The 20,062-nt window shown below is 39.2% G+C and overlaps 1 protein-coding gene across 1 annotated transcript; it reads left to right on the top strand.

Annotated features, from left to right (window-relative positions):
- Nucleotides 1–252: 252 nt before the first annotated feature.
- On the top strand, nt 253–19,734 carry NKAP (NFKB activating protein). Its single transcript, XM_079911543.1, has 9 exons — nt 253–747; nt 3,709–3,789; nt 8,271–8,341; nt 8,523–8,660; nt 11,135–11,198; nt 13,142–13,251; nt 13,349–13,424; nt 14,783–14,932; nt 17,981–19,734. The coding sequence occupies exons 1-9, from the start codon at nt 359–361 to the stop codon at nt 18,153–18,155; spliced, it is 1,254 nt and encodes a 417-aa protein (XP_079767669.1). The 5' UTR covers nt 253–358; the 3' UTR covers nt 18,156–19,734.
- Nucleotides 19,735–20,062: the final 328 nt, after the last annotated feature.

The following is a 20,062-nucleotide window of genomic DNA, read 5'->3' as shown; positions in this document are numbered from 1 at the left end:
GAGCGCCTCTCACTGGCCGCAGCAGTGAGAGGCCCGCGTACCGCCAAAAAAAAAAAAAAAAAAAAAAGTACAAGGTCTCCAGTAGAGCTTAGATTTGAGCAGCCTCAGTCGGAACCCGAAGGATGAGCCGATCTAGTTGCCCCACGGCTTCTTTATACGGATACACACATCCCGTCCCATTGGCAGGACCGCCTACGTCCGGGGAAGGAATTTGCCGACGTACTCGGAACTGTTTCCAAGGTTTTCTCGGGCTCGGGTGGTGTCGCGGTTGCTGGTCCTGGGAGCCAAGGCAACGGATATCTTCCCAGCTCGCGAGAGCGCCCCCTTCTCCCACGGCTTCGGGGACCCAGCAACAGCTATGGCTCCGGTGTCTGGCTCCCGCAGCCCGGAGTGGGAGGCCTCGGGCTCCGGGGGGAAGAAGCGTCGCAGTTCTTCGAAGAGCCCTAAGCCCAGCAAATCCTCTCGCTCCCCGCGGGGCCGCCGCTCTCGCTCGCACTCTTGCTCTCGGTCCGGGGACCGGAATGGCCTTAGTCATCAACTGAGTGGCCCCAACCAAGGCTCCCGAAACCAGTCCTACCGCTCCCGCTCGCGGTCACGCTCTCGAGAGCGGCCCTCCGCGCCGCGGGGCGCCCCTTTCGCTTCTGCCTCCTCGTCCGCCTATTATGGCGGCTACTCACGCCCCTACGGGAGCGACAAGCCATGGCCTAGCCTCCTGGACAAGGAGAGGGAAGAGAGCCTGCGGCAGAAGTGAGTGAGACGAACGTACCTTATCTTTCGTGAGCCCACCAGCCTTCAGTGTCCGATTTATCGTTCATCTTGCTCCCGACTATACCCATTTCGCTCTCTCTCCCTGACTTGCGCCCATTTTCATCCCTTCCTTCAGTCCACCCACGATAACAGCTTATTCGCCTTTTCTACTCTAGGTTTTCACTCCTCCCCGGGCCCCTTCATCTAGTGCGCTGGCCTCCCGCAACCCCCTCCTGCCTCCTGGCTTGTAGCGGACATGGCCAAGAGCCTCAGACGTCCCGGAATTATAGCATTTACTTGGTGTGTCGTTATCATTCGTGAGCATGTTTTATTCCCCACTAGACTGAGCTCATGGAAAGTAGGAGCCCGGTTTTATTGATCACAAAATTCACCGTGCCTAGCACTTTGTAGGCGCGCAACTTTTGCTTGTTGAATGATCAAACAGGTTTGAGATGATAGGGTAAGTGAGTGGAATTGTTTTGTAGCGATTTGGGAAGGGTTGAGATTAAGGCTTAAATTGGAGGGGAGGAAAACCTCTGAAACAAGATGTTTGAATAAATGTAGGAAAAGTGATCTGCTAAACTGTAGATTGGACTACACTAAGAAAGATCTTGTTAAGTGGTCTCAATCTTGACCATGAAAAATTAGGTCAGGGTGAGATCAGATCTCTAATGAGACTGAGTATTGGAGTGGAAAATGAATAGTTTAAGAAGGAGAAAGGAAAAGGGTTATAATTATTGCTTTGTAAGTTTAAAAATTTTTTTTACTTTTTAAAAATTGATTTATAGTTGATGTACAGTGTTTTAAGTTACAGGTGTACAATATAGTGATTCACAATTTTTAAAGGTTATACTTCATATATAGTTATTATATGCTTTGTAAGTCTTAATATCTAACACTTATTGGTTGTTAAATTGTGTATCACTTACTGTACTGAGTGCTTTACCACACTGTATGTGTTTTTTAAAAACCAAGAAATTAAAAAGTATAACAGGCATTTAGGAGCAGGTTAAGGTTCCAACAGGTGAGAGATGTCTTCATGAATCTTTTTCTTCCAGGAGTGGGAGGTAATAAAATGTAGTGATGAAGAGGACAGGCTCCAGAATCAGACTGCCTGAGTTTGAAGCCATCCTTTGCTGCTTAATAGTTGTGTGACCTTGGGCAAGTCACTTAACCTCTCTGGGTTTCATTTCTTCACCATTTAAAAGGGGATAAAATAGCACGAAAGCTTTTTAAGAGTTGTAATGACTTAGTGCCTGGAACATAATAAATAGTCCTTAAGTGTTAGCTGTTAGTGTTCTGGGCATGGGAGCAGAAACAGTACAAACAGTCCTGAGTTAGGTTGGAGACGTACTTTTCCAAATTAGAATTTCCAGAAAGTTACCCCCAGGCTGTGTCGATCAAAAAGCATCCAGTTTTCTTATTAGACATTCTTCACCAAAAGATGTCAGAATTCCTTGGATGAAATTCGCATTTGTACATTTAGAAGATAAATAATTTATCTTAAGAGTACAGATGAAGTCAGGTGGTGGGAGGGATAAGAACTTGACTGCTTGTTTTTTTCAGCCTGTCAAGCATTCTTTGTCCTATATGTATATATTCAAAATTTGGCTGTAAGTATGTCCCTTATTAGATTTTTTTTAATCTTTATTGGAGTATAATTGCTTTACAATGGTGTGTTAGTTTCTGCTTTATAACAAAGTGAATCAGCTATACATATACATATATCCCCATATCTCCTCCCTCTTGCGTCTCCCTCCCACCCTCCCTATCCCACCCCCCCATCCCATCCCTCTAGGTGGTCACAAAGCACCCAGCTGATCTCCCTGTGCTATGCGGCTGCTTCCCACTAGCTATCTGTTTTACATATGGTAGTGTGTATATGTCCATGCCACTCTCTCACTTCGTCCCAGCTTACCCTTCCCTGTCCCCGTGTCCTCAAGTCCATTCTCCAGTAGGTCTGCTTCTTTATTCCCGTCCTGCCCTTAGGTTCTTCATGACCATTCTTTTTTTGTTTTTTTTAGACTCCATATATATGTGTTAGCATAAGGTATTTGTTTTTCTCTTTTTGACTTACTTCACTCTATGACAGACTCCAGGTCCATGTTACTTCAAGTGGGAAACCTGAATCTGACTCTGCCTGATTACACCTTTTACCCTGAATAAAGAAGAAAAATAATTTATTTTTTAAAAATCAAACCAATTATATTTATTTTGTAAGGTTTTTTTTTTAAACAAGTAGCATCACAGCAGCTAAACTTTGAGGAATTAAGCCTTAGTTTTTTTGTGTTTTGTGTGTGTGTTTATAAGTAATATCAAAAATTAAGACAAGAAATCACAAACATAAGACAAAACAAAAAATTTTGCGTCTTCCAAGAGTAGATAGAGGATTTACTCCTTTTTGAAAAAGGAATTAAAGGGAAATCAGAGAAAACAAGTGCTGTATCTTATTGAGTACAGTTTTTGTCAAATAAAACTTTTCTTTCACTTTCAGAGCTCCTTTTATTTTCTACTTCTAATGCTTTGTTGTTATTTTCTTCATTAATTCCTGAGTTTCTGAAAACAGAAGTTTTGACCTTATCAAAAGTAGAGAATTCTCTTTACTTTCATAAGGATACATAAACAAATGAAGTTATTTCCAAATGTAAGACTGTCTCTGTCACATATTGCAGAAGGTGAAAGGAGCAATTAGGAGCTATGTCATGCATGCGGTGGAAGGACAGCCTCCCAGGCTGAATTTCTGGCCTGGCCTGTCAGGCTGTCTGTAGTCTGTACCATTTGATAGTACCGTCAGAACATCAGATCCTAAGTGTTGAGTTTACATTTAAACCAAGTTTTTATTAGTTTAAAGTTTAAACTGTAAAGGGAAAATGGAACTTAACTGGACTCCTTTGACTTTTATTATATATTTAGGAAACAGTTTAGCCATGGTGTTATAATTTACCTGCTTATCTCTTCTAGGAGATTAAGTGAGAGAGAGAGGATTGGAGAATTGGGAGCTCCTGAAGTATGGGGACTTTCTCCAAAGAATCCAGAACCAGAGTAAGTGATTTAAAAATATATTTTTTAAATGCAACATTTGTTTAAATCCAGAGTCTATTGTCAAATTTTTTGTTAAGAACTTTAACTACAGCTCTTTTTTTCCCTCTTTCTTGTGATTTATGCTCTTCTACTCGTTAAGTTTTAAAAAAGTTGAACATACCTAAGGATTAAAACATGCTCCTAGTGGATTTTAGCATGCTAATTGTTCTCTTTAAGTTGTAATTCATGAGGTGCTAATTTCCTATTCATAGAAGGGTTCAGTGTTGAAACAAATACATTTATATTATTTTGAATTATTTTTTCTCAATCCCGTAACTGATTGCATGTCAGACATTAGCATTACAAAGCGTTTTTTTTAATGAACATACTGATATGGGTTTGTTTAGTTTCCTGCATACAGTATTGTTGAAGGCCTAATGCTTTTTCTTTTTGCCTATTTTTTTTTCTCTTTGGTGTTGTTCATAAGCTGCTTCTTCCCTCTCCTTTATTTCTGTGTTTTCTTTAGATTGAGTTGAGACAATGTGCTTGACAGGTAAACCTGTTATTTGTAACAGGGTGATAAAGCATTATTATCTGAAAGTTCTTTTTTCTTCTTAAAAAAATTATTTTTCCCACCACCTGTTTTTTTTTTTTTTTTTTTTTTTTGCTGTACGCGGGCCTCTCACTGTTGTGGCCTCTCCTGTTGCGGAGCACAGGCCCCGGACGCGCAGGCTCAGCGGCCATGGCTCACGGGCCCAGCCGCTCCGCGGCATGTGGGATCTTCCCGGAGCGGGGCACGAACCCGTGTCCCCTGCATCGGCAGGCGGACTCTCAACCACTGCGCCACCAGGGAAGCCCACCTGTTATTTTTTTTATTGAGGTATAATTGACATACAGTATTAGTTTCAGGCATACAACATAATGATTTGATATTTGTATATATTGCAAAACAATCACCACAATAAGTCTAGTTAACATCCATTACCATACATAGTTATAAATTTTTTTTTCTTGTGATGAGAACTTCTAAGATTTACTTTCTTAGCAACTTTCAAATATGCAATACAGTATTATTATTATTTTATTTTAATTTTTGGCTGAGTTGGGTCTTTTTTGCTATGCATGGGCTTTCTCTAGTTGCGGCGAGCGGGGGCTACTCTTCGTTGCGGTGCGCAGGCTTCTCTTTGCGGTGGCTTCTCTTGTTGCAGAGCACAGGCTCTAGGCGTGCAGGCTTCAGTACTTGCGGCTCGCGGGTTCTAGAGCGCAGGCTTAGTAGTTGTGGCGCATGGGCTTAGTTGCTCCGCGGCACGTGCTTCTCGGACCAGGCTCGTACCCGTATCCTCTGCATTGGCAGACGGATTCTTGACCACTGCACCACCAGGGAAGCCCCAGCATTATTAACTGTAGTTGCCATGCTATACATTACATCCCCAGGACTTATTTATTTTATAACTAGAAGTTTGTACTTTTTTATACCCTTCACACATTTTACCCATGCCCCACCCACTGGCAACCATCTTCTGTTCTCTGTATCTGTGAGCTTGCTGGTTTTTTGTTTTTTAGAGTTCACATATAAGTGAGATTATATGATATTTGTCTTTCTCTGTCTGACTTATTTCATTTAGCAAATGCCCTCACAGTCCATCCATGTTGTCTAAAATGGCAAGATTCTTTCCTTTTTAAGGATGAATAATATTCTACTGTGGTGTGTGTGTGTGTGTGTGTGTGTGTGTGTGTGTGTGTATTTCTCACAGTTCTTTTTTATCCATTCATCTGTTCATGGATATTTGGTTGTTTCTATATCTTAGCTATTTTAAATAATGCTGCAATGAGCATGAGAATGCAGATATTTCTTTGAGATACTGATTTCATTTCCTTCAGATATATATCCAGAAGTGGGATTGTTGGATTATATGGTAGTTCAATTTTTAATTTTTTGAAGAACCTCCATACTGGATTCTATAATGGCTGTACCAATTTATATTCCCACTAACAGGGTACAAGTGTTCCCTCTTCTCCACATCCTCACCAACACTTGTTATCTCCTGTCTCTTTGATAATATTCATCCTAACAGGTGTGAAGTGATATTTCATTTTGGTTTTGATTTGCATTTCCCTGATCACTAGTGATGTTGAGCATCTTTTTATGTACCTATTGGCCATCTGTGTGTCTTCTTTGGAAAAATGTCTATTCAGATCCTCTGCCTATTTTTAAATCACATTGTTTGTTTGTTTGCTATTGAGTTGTATGAATTCTTTATATATTTTGGATATTAACCCCTCATCAGATGTGATTTGCAAATATTTTCTCCCATTCAGTAGGTTGCCTTTTCATTTTGTTGATGGTTTCCTTTGCTGTGCAGAAGCTTTTTAGTTTGATATAGTCACACTTACTGATTTTTGCTTTTGTTACCATTGCTTTTGGTGTCAAATCCAAAAAATCATTGCCAAGACCTATGTCAGGGAGCTTACCACCTATGTTTTCTTCTAGGAGTTTTATGGTTTCAGGTTTTACATTCAAGTCTTTAATCCATTTTGAGTTAATTTTTGTGTAATGGTGTAAGATAGTGGTCCATTTCATTCTTTTGCATGTAGCTATCCAGTTTTCCCAGCACCATTTATTGAACCGACTGTCCTTTCCTCATTGTATATTATTGGCTCCTTTATCATAAATTAATTGACCATATATACATGGATTTATTTCTGGGCTGTCTGTTTTGTTCCATTGATCTATATGTCTGTTTTTATGGCAGTACCATGCTGTTCTGATTTCTGTAGCCTTGTATAGTTTGAAATCAGGGCGCATGATGCCTCGAGCTTTGTTCTTCTTGCTCGAGATTGCTTTGGCTATTCAGGGTCTTTTGTGGTTTCATGCAGATTTTAGGACTGTTTGTTCTATTTCTGTGAAAAAATACCATTGGAATTTTGGTAGGGATTTCATTGAATCTGTAGATTGCTTTGGGTAGTATGGATATTTTAACAATATTAATTCTTCCAATCTGTGAGCATAGAAAATCCATTTCTTTGTGTCTTCTTCAATTTATTTCATCAATGTCTTATAGTTTTCAGTGTACAAGTCTTCCACCTCCTTGGTTAAATTTATTTCTAGGTATTTTATTCTTTTTGATGGAATTGTATTCTTAGTTTCATTTTCTGATAATTCGTTATTAGTGTATAGAAATGCAACGAATTTCTGTGTATTGATTTTGTATCCTGCAACTTTACTGAATTCATTTATTGGTGCTGACAGTCTTTTGGTGGAGTCTTTGGGATTTTCTATATATAATATCATGTCATCTGCAAGTAAGGACAGTTTTACTTCTTCCTTTCCAATTTGGGTGCCTTTTATTTCTTGTTCTTGCCTAATTGCTCTGGCTAGGACTTCCAATACTATGTTGAATAAAAGTGGTGAGAGTGGGCATCCTTGTCTTGTTTAGCTTTTCACCATTGAGTGTGATGTTAACTGTGGGCTGTTCATATATTGTCTTTATTATGTTGAGATACTGAAACTTGTTCTAACAGATGCCTTTAAAATACTCAAAGAGGGCTTCCTGGTGGCGCAGTGGTTAAGAATCTCCCTGCCAATACAGGGGACATGGGCTCGAGCCCTGGACCGAGAAGATCCCATGTGCCGCAGAGCAACTAAGCCCGTGTGCCACAACTACTGAGCCTGCACTCTAGAGCCCATGAGCCACAACTACTGAAGCCTGCGTGCCTAGAGCCTGTGCTCTGCAACAAGGGGAGCCATCGCAATGAGAAGCCCGCGCACCACAACAGAGAGTAGCCCCTGCTCGCCGCAACTAGAGAAAGCCCGCGCGCAGCAACAAAGACCCAACGCAGCCAAAAATAAAAATAAATAAATAAATTTATTTATTTTAAAAGAATACTCAAAGAATTAGAGTTGAAAGGAATCCTAAAAATAATTTTCTAGGCAATTTCTAAATTATTCCAGATGTGATCTTCAGAGGAAGAGACTGTGATATGGAAATTCCCTTTTTAAGCTATTGTAGAATGTTAATAACACTCATTTTCAGAATTCTCTTACAACAGGATGAAATCTCTGTAGCTGTAGTGTGTTAGATTCTTGCTCTGGGGAGACAGAACAGTTGCTGCGCTACCGTATGTCTGTTCCACAAGTAGAATGAAATTATGAAGTCTTCCCTCAGCCTTCTTATCTCCAGTTTCTCTCCTCTTTCCTTATGGTTCCTGTTTCCCTGCATTTGCCTTGTGGTTTCTTCGAAAATATAAATCCTTCATGCTGCTTTCAGTGTGAATAGCATTTTGTTAACTCGAAAGCTTTATGCAAATGTAAATGATTATTCTACTATTATGAAGGTGGTTGGCCGATAAGCTGTACTGTTACAAAAGCAGTCCGGTGCTGGCTTTGAATGGTTCTTGGACAATCAATTTGTTACTGAAAAATTTTAAGTATGTATTTTTATACTCTGTGGTCCATATTTTATCACTTTCCTGATTCTTACTACAGTTTTCTTTAAATTCAGCTCTGATGAACATACACCAGTAGAGGACGAAGAGCCAAAGAAAAGTACCACTTCAGCTTCTACTTCAGAAGGTATTTTTTAAATATAGGACTTTTTTATTGAGAAGTTTAAAAAATACGTTTATAAATAGTTGAACATTAGACTTTACTCAAATCGCCTGTCATCAATTCCTTTTCAGTATTTTTAATACAATAAAATTGATGCTCAGAAATACTTCTTTAGAAGTTAGTTTTTTATTTGTATTTTATGTAGAAGAAAAGAAGAAGAAGAAGTCTAGTCATTCAAAAGAAAGGTCCAAGAAAAAGAGGAAGAAAAAATCATCTAAAAGAAAACACAAGAAGTATTCTGATGATAGTGACAGTGACTCTGATTCTGAAACAGACTCCAGTGGTAAGAAAGCCAACATCCTTCTGTGAGCCTTACTTCAAAACTAGTTGTACTTCTTGAAAGCTTATTTTAGAAGCAGGTTCTTAAAAACAATAATAGCCAAGAGTTTTGAACACTCACTGACTTTGTGTTGGGCACCCTGCTAAGTGCTTGATATGCATTATTGCTATTTAATCCATACAGTCACTGTAGGACACATCTTAGAGATGGAGAAATGGAGGCCCAGAGCAGGTTATAAGTACCGCACCCAAGGCCACACAGTTGGGATTCAGACCTAAGCCGTGTGACTCCAGATTGGTTGTGTGTAGCTGTACAAGGCATGTGGCACCGAACCATGTTGGGGTTAGTCTGTGAGACGTGTGGTGCTAAACCAAGCCACAGGGGGCTGCCTCAGCCCAGTGGAGCAGCTCTTTTGTGAGATTCTCACACTTAGTGGGCACCTTTGTGCAATTTTCAAAAAGGTACACCATAGGGGACTCCCTCTGGCCAGCAGCTGATTTATGTATCACACTTCCTGTGGGGAGGCACATCACAAAAAAGTCACCTTTTTGTGCCCTCTCCTGGCTGATGACTGACAGAGGGTGCCTCCTCTGGGGACACGTTACACTAAGGCACCCCTTCCTCTGATGTCACCTGGGTTTCCTGGCCCTCACTGTCACCTTTCTTCCTCACTGCTAGAAGCCTGAGCTTTCTTGAAGCGCAGATCTGAGCATGGCGGTCCCTACTTAAAATCCTTCCACAGTTCTCCATGGCCTTCAGGGTAAAGTCAGATCCCAATTGTAGAGGAATAACTGAGGACATGGAAAGGAGACGTGACCCATGAACCCCTCGGCAGACCGAGGGTTAGCGAGTAAGCCAGAACTGCAGGCAGTCCTGGATACTTTGGGCGCTGATCCATGAAATGACCTCAGTATAATCAGAATGATGGGAACACAAGGAGATGTCCTTGTGCTGCTTGTGAACTCAAGGATGAAGCACGGCATGTCTTCAAGAAAGCCCACTGTTGCTTGTCTAATCAATACAAGCATATATTGCTGCTTTGGCATTTCTGGAATGTTAAAATTTTAAGTCTTAAGATGTAAACATAGATAATGCTTAAATAAAAGTCACCACAGCAGGATGAGACGGCGCTGTATTGCCTGAGCGAGCAGCAGCCCTCTACTGCTGTGCTTCTGCACAGTTCATCTCGTGTGATGAGCTTACTTTCAGCCCTGTCATAAGAAAACTGCAACACCAATTGATCTCTCACATCACACATACCCTGTGGCTCTCCTGCAGCGTCCTCTTTGGCCTAAGGATGACTTTCCATCTCCTTGATACTGCACGTCCTTTCTCTTGACTCTGTCGCTTGATACAGAGAGTCCGTCTGCCTACAATGCCTGGCTGATGACTGACAGAGGGTGCCTCCTCTGGGGACACGTTACATTAAGGCACCCCTTCCTCTGATGTCACCTGGGTTTCCTGGCCCTCACTGTCACCTTTCTTCCTCACTGCTAGAAGCCTGAGCTTTCTTGAAGCACAAATCTGAGCATGGTGGTCCCTACTTAAAATCCTTCTGCAGTTCTCCATGGCCTTCAGGGTAAAGTCAGATCCCAATTGATCTCTCACATCACACGTACCCTGTGGCTCTCCTGCAGCGTCCTCTTTGGCCTAAGGATGACTTTCCATCTCCTTGATACTGCACATCCTTTCTCTTGACTCTGTCGCTTGATACAGAGAGTCCGTCTGCCTACAATGTTGGTCTCTCCCTGCACGCGGCTTGGCTTACTCATTGCTATGATGGGCATGCATTACGTTTGTAATGAAACTGATTTTAAAAATAACTAGCTTAAGAGTCACCTTTTCCTGGTCAACCATTCCTCAACCACTATCCCCAAATCAGCCTGATTTTGAGACTCCTCTGTATGCCCAGAGCACCCCATGCTTCCCTCTCACTCAGATTCGCCTCTTTCCCTGTGTCTCCTCCACTAGAATGAGCTCCTGGAAAGCAAACCCCCAAACACACACATCATGAAAATACTCAAACATTGAGAAAACTAAAGGGAGTAGTATAATTAATGCCATGTACAGTACTTGTCACTCAGGTTTAACATTTGTTAGCATTTTGACATACTTGCTTCAGATAGGGATTTTTTTGTTGAGATAGTCAAGGCAAATTACAAATATCACACTGCCACCCTAAATATTTCTGTATACACCTCTAAACAATAAGGACATTTTTGTATCTAACCACAATACTATTATCTCATGCAATAAGGTTAATAATAATACCCTATATAACCAAATGCAACTTTAATTTCTATGTCCCCTGTGCCTAGCACATTTCCTAACAAGTAGAAATAAATGTTTGAATGAATTTGAATGAATTAATTTCTCTGTAACAACAAATGGAAGAGTAATAAGATATTTATCTACTCAAGAGTATTGGGGTTTTAGAGTTAAAAATTTTTTAAATTATAATGTGCTTTAATTTGCAGATGAAGATACAAAAAGGAGAGCAAAGAAAGCCAAGAAAAAGGAAAAGAAGAAGAAACGCAGATCGTCTGTTTTTTTCTTTAATTTTTATTATGGAAAAGTTCAAAAATATAGAAAATTATATAAAATAGTGTAATGGACCTCCATGTAACCATCACCCAGCTTGAACAATTATCAACTCATTGGCAGTCTCTGCTGCCTACCCCCCCACTATTTGAAACCAATACCAGATATCATTTCATCCATAAAGCTGCGAGTTTCTCTAAAAGATAGGCATTCTTTAAAAAAAAAAAAAGTACAATACTGTTAATCCGCCTAAAATGTTTAACAGTAATTGTTCATTCAATTCTCAGTAGTTTTTGGTATAGTTTATTCAAATTAGGATCCAGACAATGTACATAAATTGTGATTGGTTGATATGTCTCTTACATCTCCTGAAATAGGTAGCTTCCCCTTCCCTTTTTGTTCCTGCAGTTTTTTTGTAGCAGAAACAAAATCATTTGTCCTGGAGGGTTTCCTGCGGTATGGATTTTGCTGGTTGTATTCTTACAGTGTTCTTTTCACATGTTTTCTGTCCTTTGTATTTCCTATAGATTGACAGTTAGGTCTAGACACTTGATAAGGTTCAGATTTGAGTTTCTGGCAGGAATACTTCATAGGCGGTGCTGTGTACTTGCAGCAGGAGGCAGATAATGTCTGGTTGTCTCTTTTTGTTATATTAACTGGCATCACTAGTCATTGTCTAGGTCCCTTATATCATTGCCAAATGGTGATGGTCTACTTCTGGCTTTCTTTCTTCATGTATTCGGTAGAATAATTCTATATGAGAAACCTACCCTTATTAACTATTTGGTTACTCTGAAGTATAGTTGGTATAGTAAGCACAGAATAATTGCTTCCTTTTTTTGTTTTATGAGTTTTCAAATAAATGAGTTGGGGTTTTTTAGTATCATTATGAACCCAAGAATTCAAACATTTGATGTATTTTAATCCATTACACTGAAAATTGTTGATGTTCAAATTGGTAAGAGCTGTTTTTTTTTTTAATTTTTTAAATAAATTTATTTTATTTATTTATTTTTGGCTGCATTGGGTCTTCGTTGCTGTGCGCGGACTTTCTCTAGTTGCAGTGAGCGGGGGCTACTCTTTGTTGCCGTGCGCGGGCTTCTCATTGTGGTGGCTTCTCTTGTTGAGGAGCATGGTCTCTAGGCGCACGGGCTTCAGTAGCTGTGGCACGCGGGCTTCAGTAGTTGTGTTTCACGGGCTCCAGAGCGCAGGCTCACTAGATGTGGCACACGGGCTTAGTTGCTCCATGGCATGTGGGATCTTCCCAGACCAGGGCTCGAACCCATGTCCCCTGCATTGGCAGGCGGATTCTTAACCACTGCGCCACCAGGGAAACCCAAGAGCTATTTTTTAAACTGCTTTGTTTCTGCTATCTTTCTACAACATGAGAACTGTATTTTATTGTTCCCTTAGGGATCTTCTTTTTTTTTTTAATAAATTTATTTATTTTTGGCTGCATTGGGTCTTCGTTGCTGCGCGCGGGCTTTCTCTAGTTTTGGTGAGCAGGGGCTACTCTTCGTTGCAATGCCTGCGGGCTTATTGCGGTGGCTTCTCTCGTTGCGGCGCACAGGCTCTAGGGCACAGGCTCAGTAGTTTTGGTGCATGGGCGCTAGAGTGCAGGCTCAGTAGTTGTGGCGCACGGGCTTACTTGCCCTGTGGCATGTGGGATCTTCCTGGACCAGGGCTCAAACCCGTGTCCCCTGCATTGGCAGGCAGATTCTTAACCACTGTGCCACCAGGGAAGCCCCAGGATCTTTTTTTTATAGTGAAACATGATTTGGTTAAATAAGTTAGATTTTTTTAATTAAAGTTCTTCTCTAATAAGTTTGAATTAGCAGAGCATCAAGATCATTTCAGTCAGTCCTTCATTGCCTTGAAAAAAATAAGATGCCCTTTAGCATGGGAATATTAAATCAATTTATATCAAATTATAATCATTACAGGAAGAAATATAAGAAAAAGAAGTCTAAGAAGAGCAGAAAAGATTCCAGTGATTCAAGTTCTAAAGAGTCCCAAGAAGAGTTTCTGGAGAATCCCTGGAAGGATCGATCAAGTAGGTTCTTCTGCTAGACTTCGACTCAGAACAGATAAAACATTAAATTAACTGATTAGTCAAAATGTGAATATGTTTCTGAACATCTTTTGTGCAGAGCCTGAAGAACCCTCAGATTTGATTGGCCCAGAGGCTCCCAAAACACTTGCCTCTCAAGATGATAAACCTTTGAAGTAAGTAAGAGTGTGTTTATAATCTCTAAAGTACCTTCCCAAATGTATGGTCCTAACGTCCTCTTCCAAGCTTATCTTCCTCTACTCCCTTATTTAGACGCCAGGTTCCAACTGAGCTGAACTAAAACTTCCCTGTATTCACTGTGCACTTTCACCTTATTTCTTCCCCCAATGTGCCTTCCCTTCTTTCCCCAGTCCTGATTTCTTTACTACCCCCAATTTCTTCCTGTTAAAATGCTTAACATTCTTCAAAGCCCTTTTCAAAAGGAGGGGGCATATGCTGATTGCTGATATCGTCCCTCCACAGGTAGGTGTGATTCCTACCCCTCTTTATTTTTTATTTCTTTATTTTTTACTTTGTTTTATTTATTTGTTTGTTTGTTTGTTTTGGCTGCATTGGGTCTTCATTGCTGCACGCAGGCTTTCTCTAGTTGCAGCGAGCGGGGGCCACTCTTCATTGCTGTGCACGGGCTTCTCATTGCGGTGGTTTCCCTTGTTGCAGAGTACAGGCTCTAGGTGCACTGGCTTCAGTAGTTGTGGCACGCAGGCTCAGTAGTTGTGGCTCGTGGGCTCTAGAGTATAGACTCAGTAGTTGTGGCGCATGGGCTTAGTTGCTCCACGGCATGTGGGATCTTCCCGGACCAGGGATCGAACCCATGTCCCCTGCATTGGCAGGTGGATTCTTAACCACTGCACCACCAGGGAAGTCCTCCTACCCCTCTTTAATCCTTTAGTCCTCATAGCGTTTTCTTTCTTTTGTGCAATGTGTTACATATTCTACATTGTATTAGTGTTATATCCTTATTAATATGTAAGTGCCATAAGAACAGAGATTATTTTTATATTACAAGCTTTGAGTTTAATAGCTATTCAAGAAGAATTCAATGAATTGAATGAAGCGATGGTAGTTTTCAAAGTCCCCTTGAATGAAAGTTATTTGAGAACCGTTACTGTATAGCATTATTATTGGTTATAAGTCTAATAAATATGTTAATTTGAGATATATTATTTCTTTACTTTTTTTTTAAAGGGAAAAAGGTAAAAGGAGTTCGCTGGAGGCAGAAGCAATAAAGGCAATACCTGTGGGGAAAATTGATCCATAATTGTAAACCATGAATATATGCTCACTAACATCAGTTCTTTTATTCTTCCAAAGTATCTCTGCATTTCTGGGTTAGTGATATAGGTCACAGTGCAGTGTTCCCTAGTTAAGTTGAAGTAATTTACATTGGACTTCCCAGCATGCTGCCCAGCAACTGTTATTCCTACTGTTCTCTGAGAGAAATGGTTTTTTGTGCTCTCTTTAGATGATGAACTTTTTATAATGAACCTTTTCTGAATTCTATATTACTTCGTAGCTATGGCCATGCTCTGTTACCTGGTGAAGGTGCAGCTATGGCTGAATATGTAAAAGCTGGAAAACGTATCCCACGAAGAGGTGAAATTGGCTTGACAAGTGAAGAAATTGCATCATTTGAATGCTCGGGTTACGTAATGAGTGGTAGCAGGTATGTTCTTGGCATTGAGGTCAGTTTCCTTTCTCACTACCAAAATTATATTTTGGTGACATTTTCATTAAGTGACCATTCCTAATGAAAAGAAAAGTATAAATATAGGCTTAATATTGGTTTTGTTAGTATAAATGTAGTTGTCTAAAATTCCAAGTAGGTATGCAACTCGGCTGTGTCTCCAACTTCAAAGAATCAGTCTTTTCAGTGTCCTAATCCATATTTTGGTACAGATAGTTTATCCTCCGGAGAATATAGTTAAATTCAGCTATTTATCACTGCCCCACGAGGAATGTGGCATTCTGGTAGTTAGGAAAGCATTTACATAAGACAGTGTTTCCTGTTTTCTGAGTTTGCCTCTAGTTCTCTGTGGAGTCAGAGAACTTGGACTCTCTAGTTCTCTGGACTCTGAGAATGAAGAGCAGAAAAGGATTATGACAGAGATCAGTTTTAGCATGAGAAAAGGAATACAAAATTGGGAAGAGAAAGCAAAGTCCCAGGAAGAACAAGGAGAGTGAACTAATAGGGTATCAGTACCAAGATCAAACTGAATTTTGGATTTTTTAAAACTTCATAAACTTTTAAAAGTGGGTAAACATTTTTAAGTGAAATTGGAGGCAAATATTTGTGGAACCCCTGAAGCATCTCCAGAATCTTGGAATTCTGAGGACTGATATTTGAAAACATTATATCTAAGGACCAGTAAGACAAGAAAAAGAAATTAGAGGCATAAGAATTAGAACAGAGGATATAACACTGTCATTTTTTGTGAATGATATGATTTTTTACATAGAAAATCCTAAAGACTCTTCAGATGAATTACAGATAATAGGAAGGTTTAACGAATAGTTGGATATAATGTTAACACCCAAAAATCAATTGCATTTCTATGTACCAGCAACAAAGAACTAGAAAATGTAGTTAAATAAAAAGAAAACATTTATAATAATATCAGAGAATATGAAGGACTTAGGAATAAATCTTCACAAAAGATGTCCAAGACCTTTACAGGGAAAACTATAAGACATTATTAAGAGACATTAAAGAAGACCTAAATAAATGGAGAGGTATCATGTTCATGAATAGGAAGGCAATATTGTAAAGTTGTCAGTTCTTCCAAAATTAATCTGTAGATTCAGTGCAGTTCCAATCAAAATCACAACTGAGATTTTCATGAAACGTAATAAGATGGTTCTAAAATTTATATGTTAAGACTAGCGGGCCAAGAATAGCCATCTTACTTCTCTGAAGAAGAGCAGGAAGGTGATTTGCCCTACCATATATGAGGGCTTATTATGAAGCTTGCAGCACTTTGGAAAGAGTGGCATAACAAATGAACTGTTCAACGGAATAAAATACAGAGCCCAGGGGCAGAGCCATACATGTATGGAACTTCGTTATATGAAAGAGCTGGTATGTCAGATCAGTGGGGAAAGAATGAACTAGGCAATAAATGGAGCAGGAAGAAAATGGTTATCTGTATGGAAGAAGCTGAAAGTAGAACCCCGTATCACCATATTTAAAAATCATTGCAGCTAGATCAGGAGTTAAACATCAAAAACAACTTTAATACTCTTAGTATAAAATAATGAGATTTCTATTAGATCTTGGGGTGGGGAAGCATTTCTTAAAGAAGACCAAAAAAATGCACTAACTATAAAATAATATATTGATAAATTTGCCTGAGTTAAAAATAAGAACTTTTGTTCATCAAAAGACATCTTAAAATAAGTAAAAAAGACAAGTTCCAAGCTGGGATAAGATCTTGTAATACACACAACTGATAGTTAGTATTGAGAGTATTTAAAGAATATCTATAAACAATCCAAAAGAAAAGTGGGAAAATGACACAAACAGGCATTTGTCAGAAGGAAAAAATATATGGCCTACACATACAAAAAAGATGTTTGTTATCATTGGAAATGGAAATCAACATATGGAAATACCATTTTACAGCCATTTGATAGAGAAAAGTTCAAAGTTCTAACAATTCCAAGCATTTGAGAGGATGTGGATCCACAGGCTCTCTTAAGTGTTGCCAGTGGTGGTATAAATCGGTACAACCATTTTGGAAAACATTCTGACATTATCTTGGAAAGTTGAGCATTCACATATTTTATGACCCAGCAACTCCATACCTACATACCCAAGAGAATCTTTCCCATGTACTAAGAGATGTGGACATTGATGTTTATTACAGCATCATTCACATGGCACTTTCCGTTCCAGATAAACTACTCACTATACCCTGAGCAACCTAAATACATTGTCATCTCCTTGACTTACCACCTGCCACTCCTCCACCTTCACACTAACCTGAATGATTCTCCCCTCTTTTCCTTACTCAGTTTGCTCTGTTTTTCTAGGCATAGTTGAAGCTTCATCTTGAATTGATTGTGCAGGATTGGGTACATATACATAAAAGAGGCAGGTTTTCATGAAGTTTTCCTTCTAAATAGGCAGATCTTTTGAAGATGATGTAAAAGTTTCCCTCTGCCTCGACCCCTATACTTTACTGATTTGGTCCTTGTGCTAAAATCCCTTCTTTCTTTTCTTTGAGCTGCAACTGAATTCTAAGGAAGTTAAATCCACCCACAAAACTCACCCAAAAATTCAGTTGTAAATTTAAACCTGGTTCTTTTGGTTGTATGATAAATTAGAACTTTGGAGAAGTTCCACCTGCTAGATGACAACTTAAATCTTATCCTACTATCAAGTCTACATATCACTTAGGAAGTTTAATAATTTGCCTGTTCCTAGTTGTTTTACTGGAAATAACAGAACCAGACTTAGGCCCTTAGTATTTGAAATTAATAACATTCACCCTATTGACAGAACCGCAGAGATCATTATTTGAATACTAGAAATGAATCAAAGGACATGTCAGCAGATAAAATGAATGATCTTTTGAAAATCTAACCCATTACAGAAACAGATTCTATTTGTCGGCTTTTTAAATAGACTACTCTGTATTAAGAAAGGATTAGTGAGGAAGCACTATGAAAATAATTACTGAGAAATTAAGCCAAAAAATAAAATTATCTCCAGGCATCGCCGAATGGAGGCTGTGCGACTGCGAAAAGAGAACCAGATCTATAGTGCTGATGAGAAGAGAGCCCTTGCATCCTTTAACCAAGAAGAGAGACGAAAGAGAGAAAACAAGATTCTGGCCAGCTTTCGAGAGATGGTATACAGAAAAACTAAAGGGAAAGAGGACAAATAAGGATTTTCTGATTGTTCATCAGACATTTTTAACAACAAAAAAGAAAGTTTGGGTTCCATATATACACACAAAAAGATTATCATGATCTGAAAAAGCTTTACAGTGCTACTGTGCCTTCTATTTAATTCTTTCAGTCCTTCTATAAAAAGCTGCTTATTGATGTAACTTTAGCAAGCTCTTTGGGTTATTTTGGATTGACCAGAACAACCTTCTGGTTTAAAAATCCAAATTATGAATGAAACTCTGCTGTGTTGGGGGAGGTGGCATTGAGAGAAGGTGCTGGTGAGGTGAGAAACTGCACTCTCACACCATGGGACAGTGCTCCCATTAGCTCTACATGGTGCCCACTCCCCAACCCGTACCAACTGAACTTGGGAGAAATTATCATTCCTCTATGTTGAAGGTGTTATAAATGGACTTGATAGAAACACACAGGAGGCCACTTTTGTTAACAAAATGAAGGCATGGCTGAAAAAAGCAAATCTGGAATTTGAAGGTTGACTTGTATATTACAATATTATTGTCAGCTCTGGAAGTAATGTGTTTTGATTTTAGTCCCTACCTCTACCCCAAAACCAACAAACCAAAAAGCAAACTAACCCACAGACTTGTTGAATTGAAAACGTGAACATTAGTTTTAAAATTCTTAATAGGCTAATTAAAAATGGTTATTTCAAATATAAAATATTGGGAAGTCTCCTGTTGTGCCAGTGTAAGTATACATTATTTCCATCTGAGCTGTGTTTAGATCATTATTTGAATACTAGAAATGGATGGGAGTCAACAATGATCAGGAGTTTAATAAGGAAAAATATAATGAGTCATTGTTTTCATTGTTTTAACTTGATTGCTTCATAAGGATGAAGCTAAAATGATGTTAAACGTTTTTAAAGTCTGTCCTTTGTAATAAGCAGATTTCATTTTAAGCATTGTTAAACTTTTCAGTTTATTTTTTACATCTGTCATTCAGTTTAATCTGTAACTTCATATAGAACCCCTCACTTTCTCACTTTTTTATGGCTACTGTTGGCTTTTAAGTTTGGAGGAAATGGAAAATTCTGGGACTGTGAGATCGTGATCTTTTTCCTTCCCTCCTTTTGTTAAAGTTTAGTTGTTAGGACATACGAGCGAAGGGGGAGGGGATAGTAGAAGTTTTGACTGTTTTTGTTAAGGTTGTTTTGAGCTGCATTATTATGTGCCTAGGATAAATTTAAATTATCCGAGTGATGGGGAATTTCTGACTTTGCTGTTATAAAATGCCCTCTCTCCTTATAATAGTTTAAAGTTTTTTTTTAAAAAAAGTTTTTTCTTTTGAAGAGTACACTGCGTTTATTTAACCCCATAAATTATAACATCTTAACACATGTAAAATTTTTGTAAAGTGCTTTGAAAGATATATATTTTTTTTAACAAGTGGAAAATAATGTTCTTTAAAATACATCAAACTTTTAGTGGAAAATGATATTACCAGAAGCATGTAAGGATTTGTTCATCCTCTTCAAGAAATGGGATTTTTATGTAAAATATATATGTAGCACTGAATGCCAAAATGATGGGTATGTGTTATTGGAATTAAAAATGAGACTTGTTAATAAACCTATCGGGATGGTGTCTTAAGTCAAGAACGACCTTGAGAGGGGAGAGGGAGGGGCATTGGGTAATCAGTGCTTCCGGAGGTGAACTTCCTTGCCTTGTGATAGGTTTGAGTTAGTGGTCAGGACAGTCATTCAGACTGACAGTCCCTCAAACTTCTGCGGCTTCAGTGACAGGGACAGGAACGTGGTTGACTTGAACATTCTTCAGGCAGCCAAAAAGATTTCCACGCAGGAAGCTTCAGGGTTTTCAAATTAGCTGGGACACCTCCAATGTGCAGATGCTCCTGCGTGTGGGCAGTGGGGATGGGGGGT

The sequence above is a fragment of the Stenella coeruleoalba genome (assembly GCF_951394435.1).
Source record: "Stenella coeruleoalba genome assembly, chromosome: X".
Classification (NCBI taxonomy): Eukaryota; Metazoa; Chordata; class Mammalia; order Artiodactyla; family Delphinidae; genus Stenella; species Stenella coeruleoalba.
Note: the sequence above shows the minus strand (reverse complement) of the source record. Positions and strands in the feature narration are given on the sequence as shown.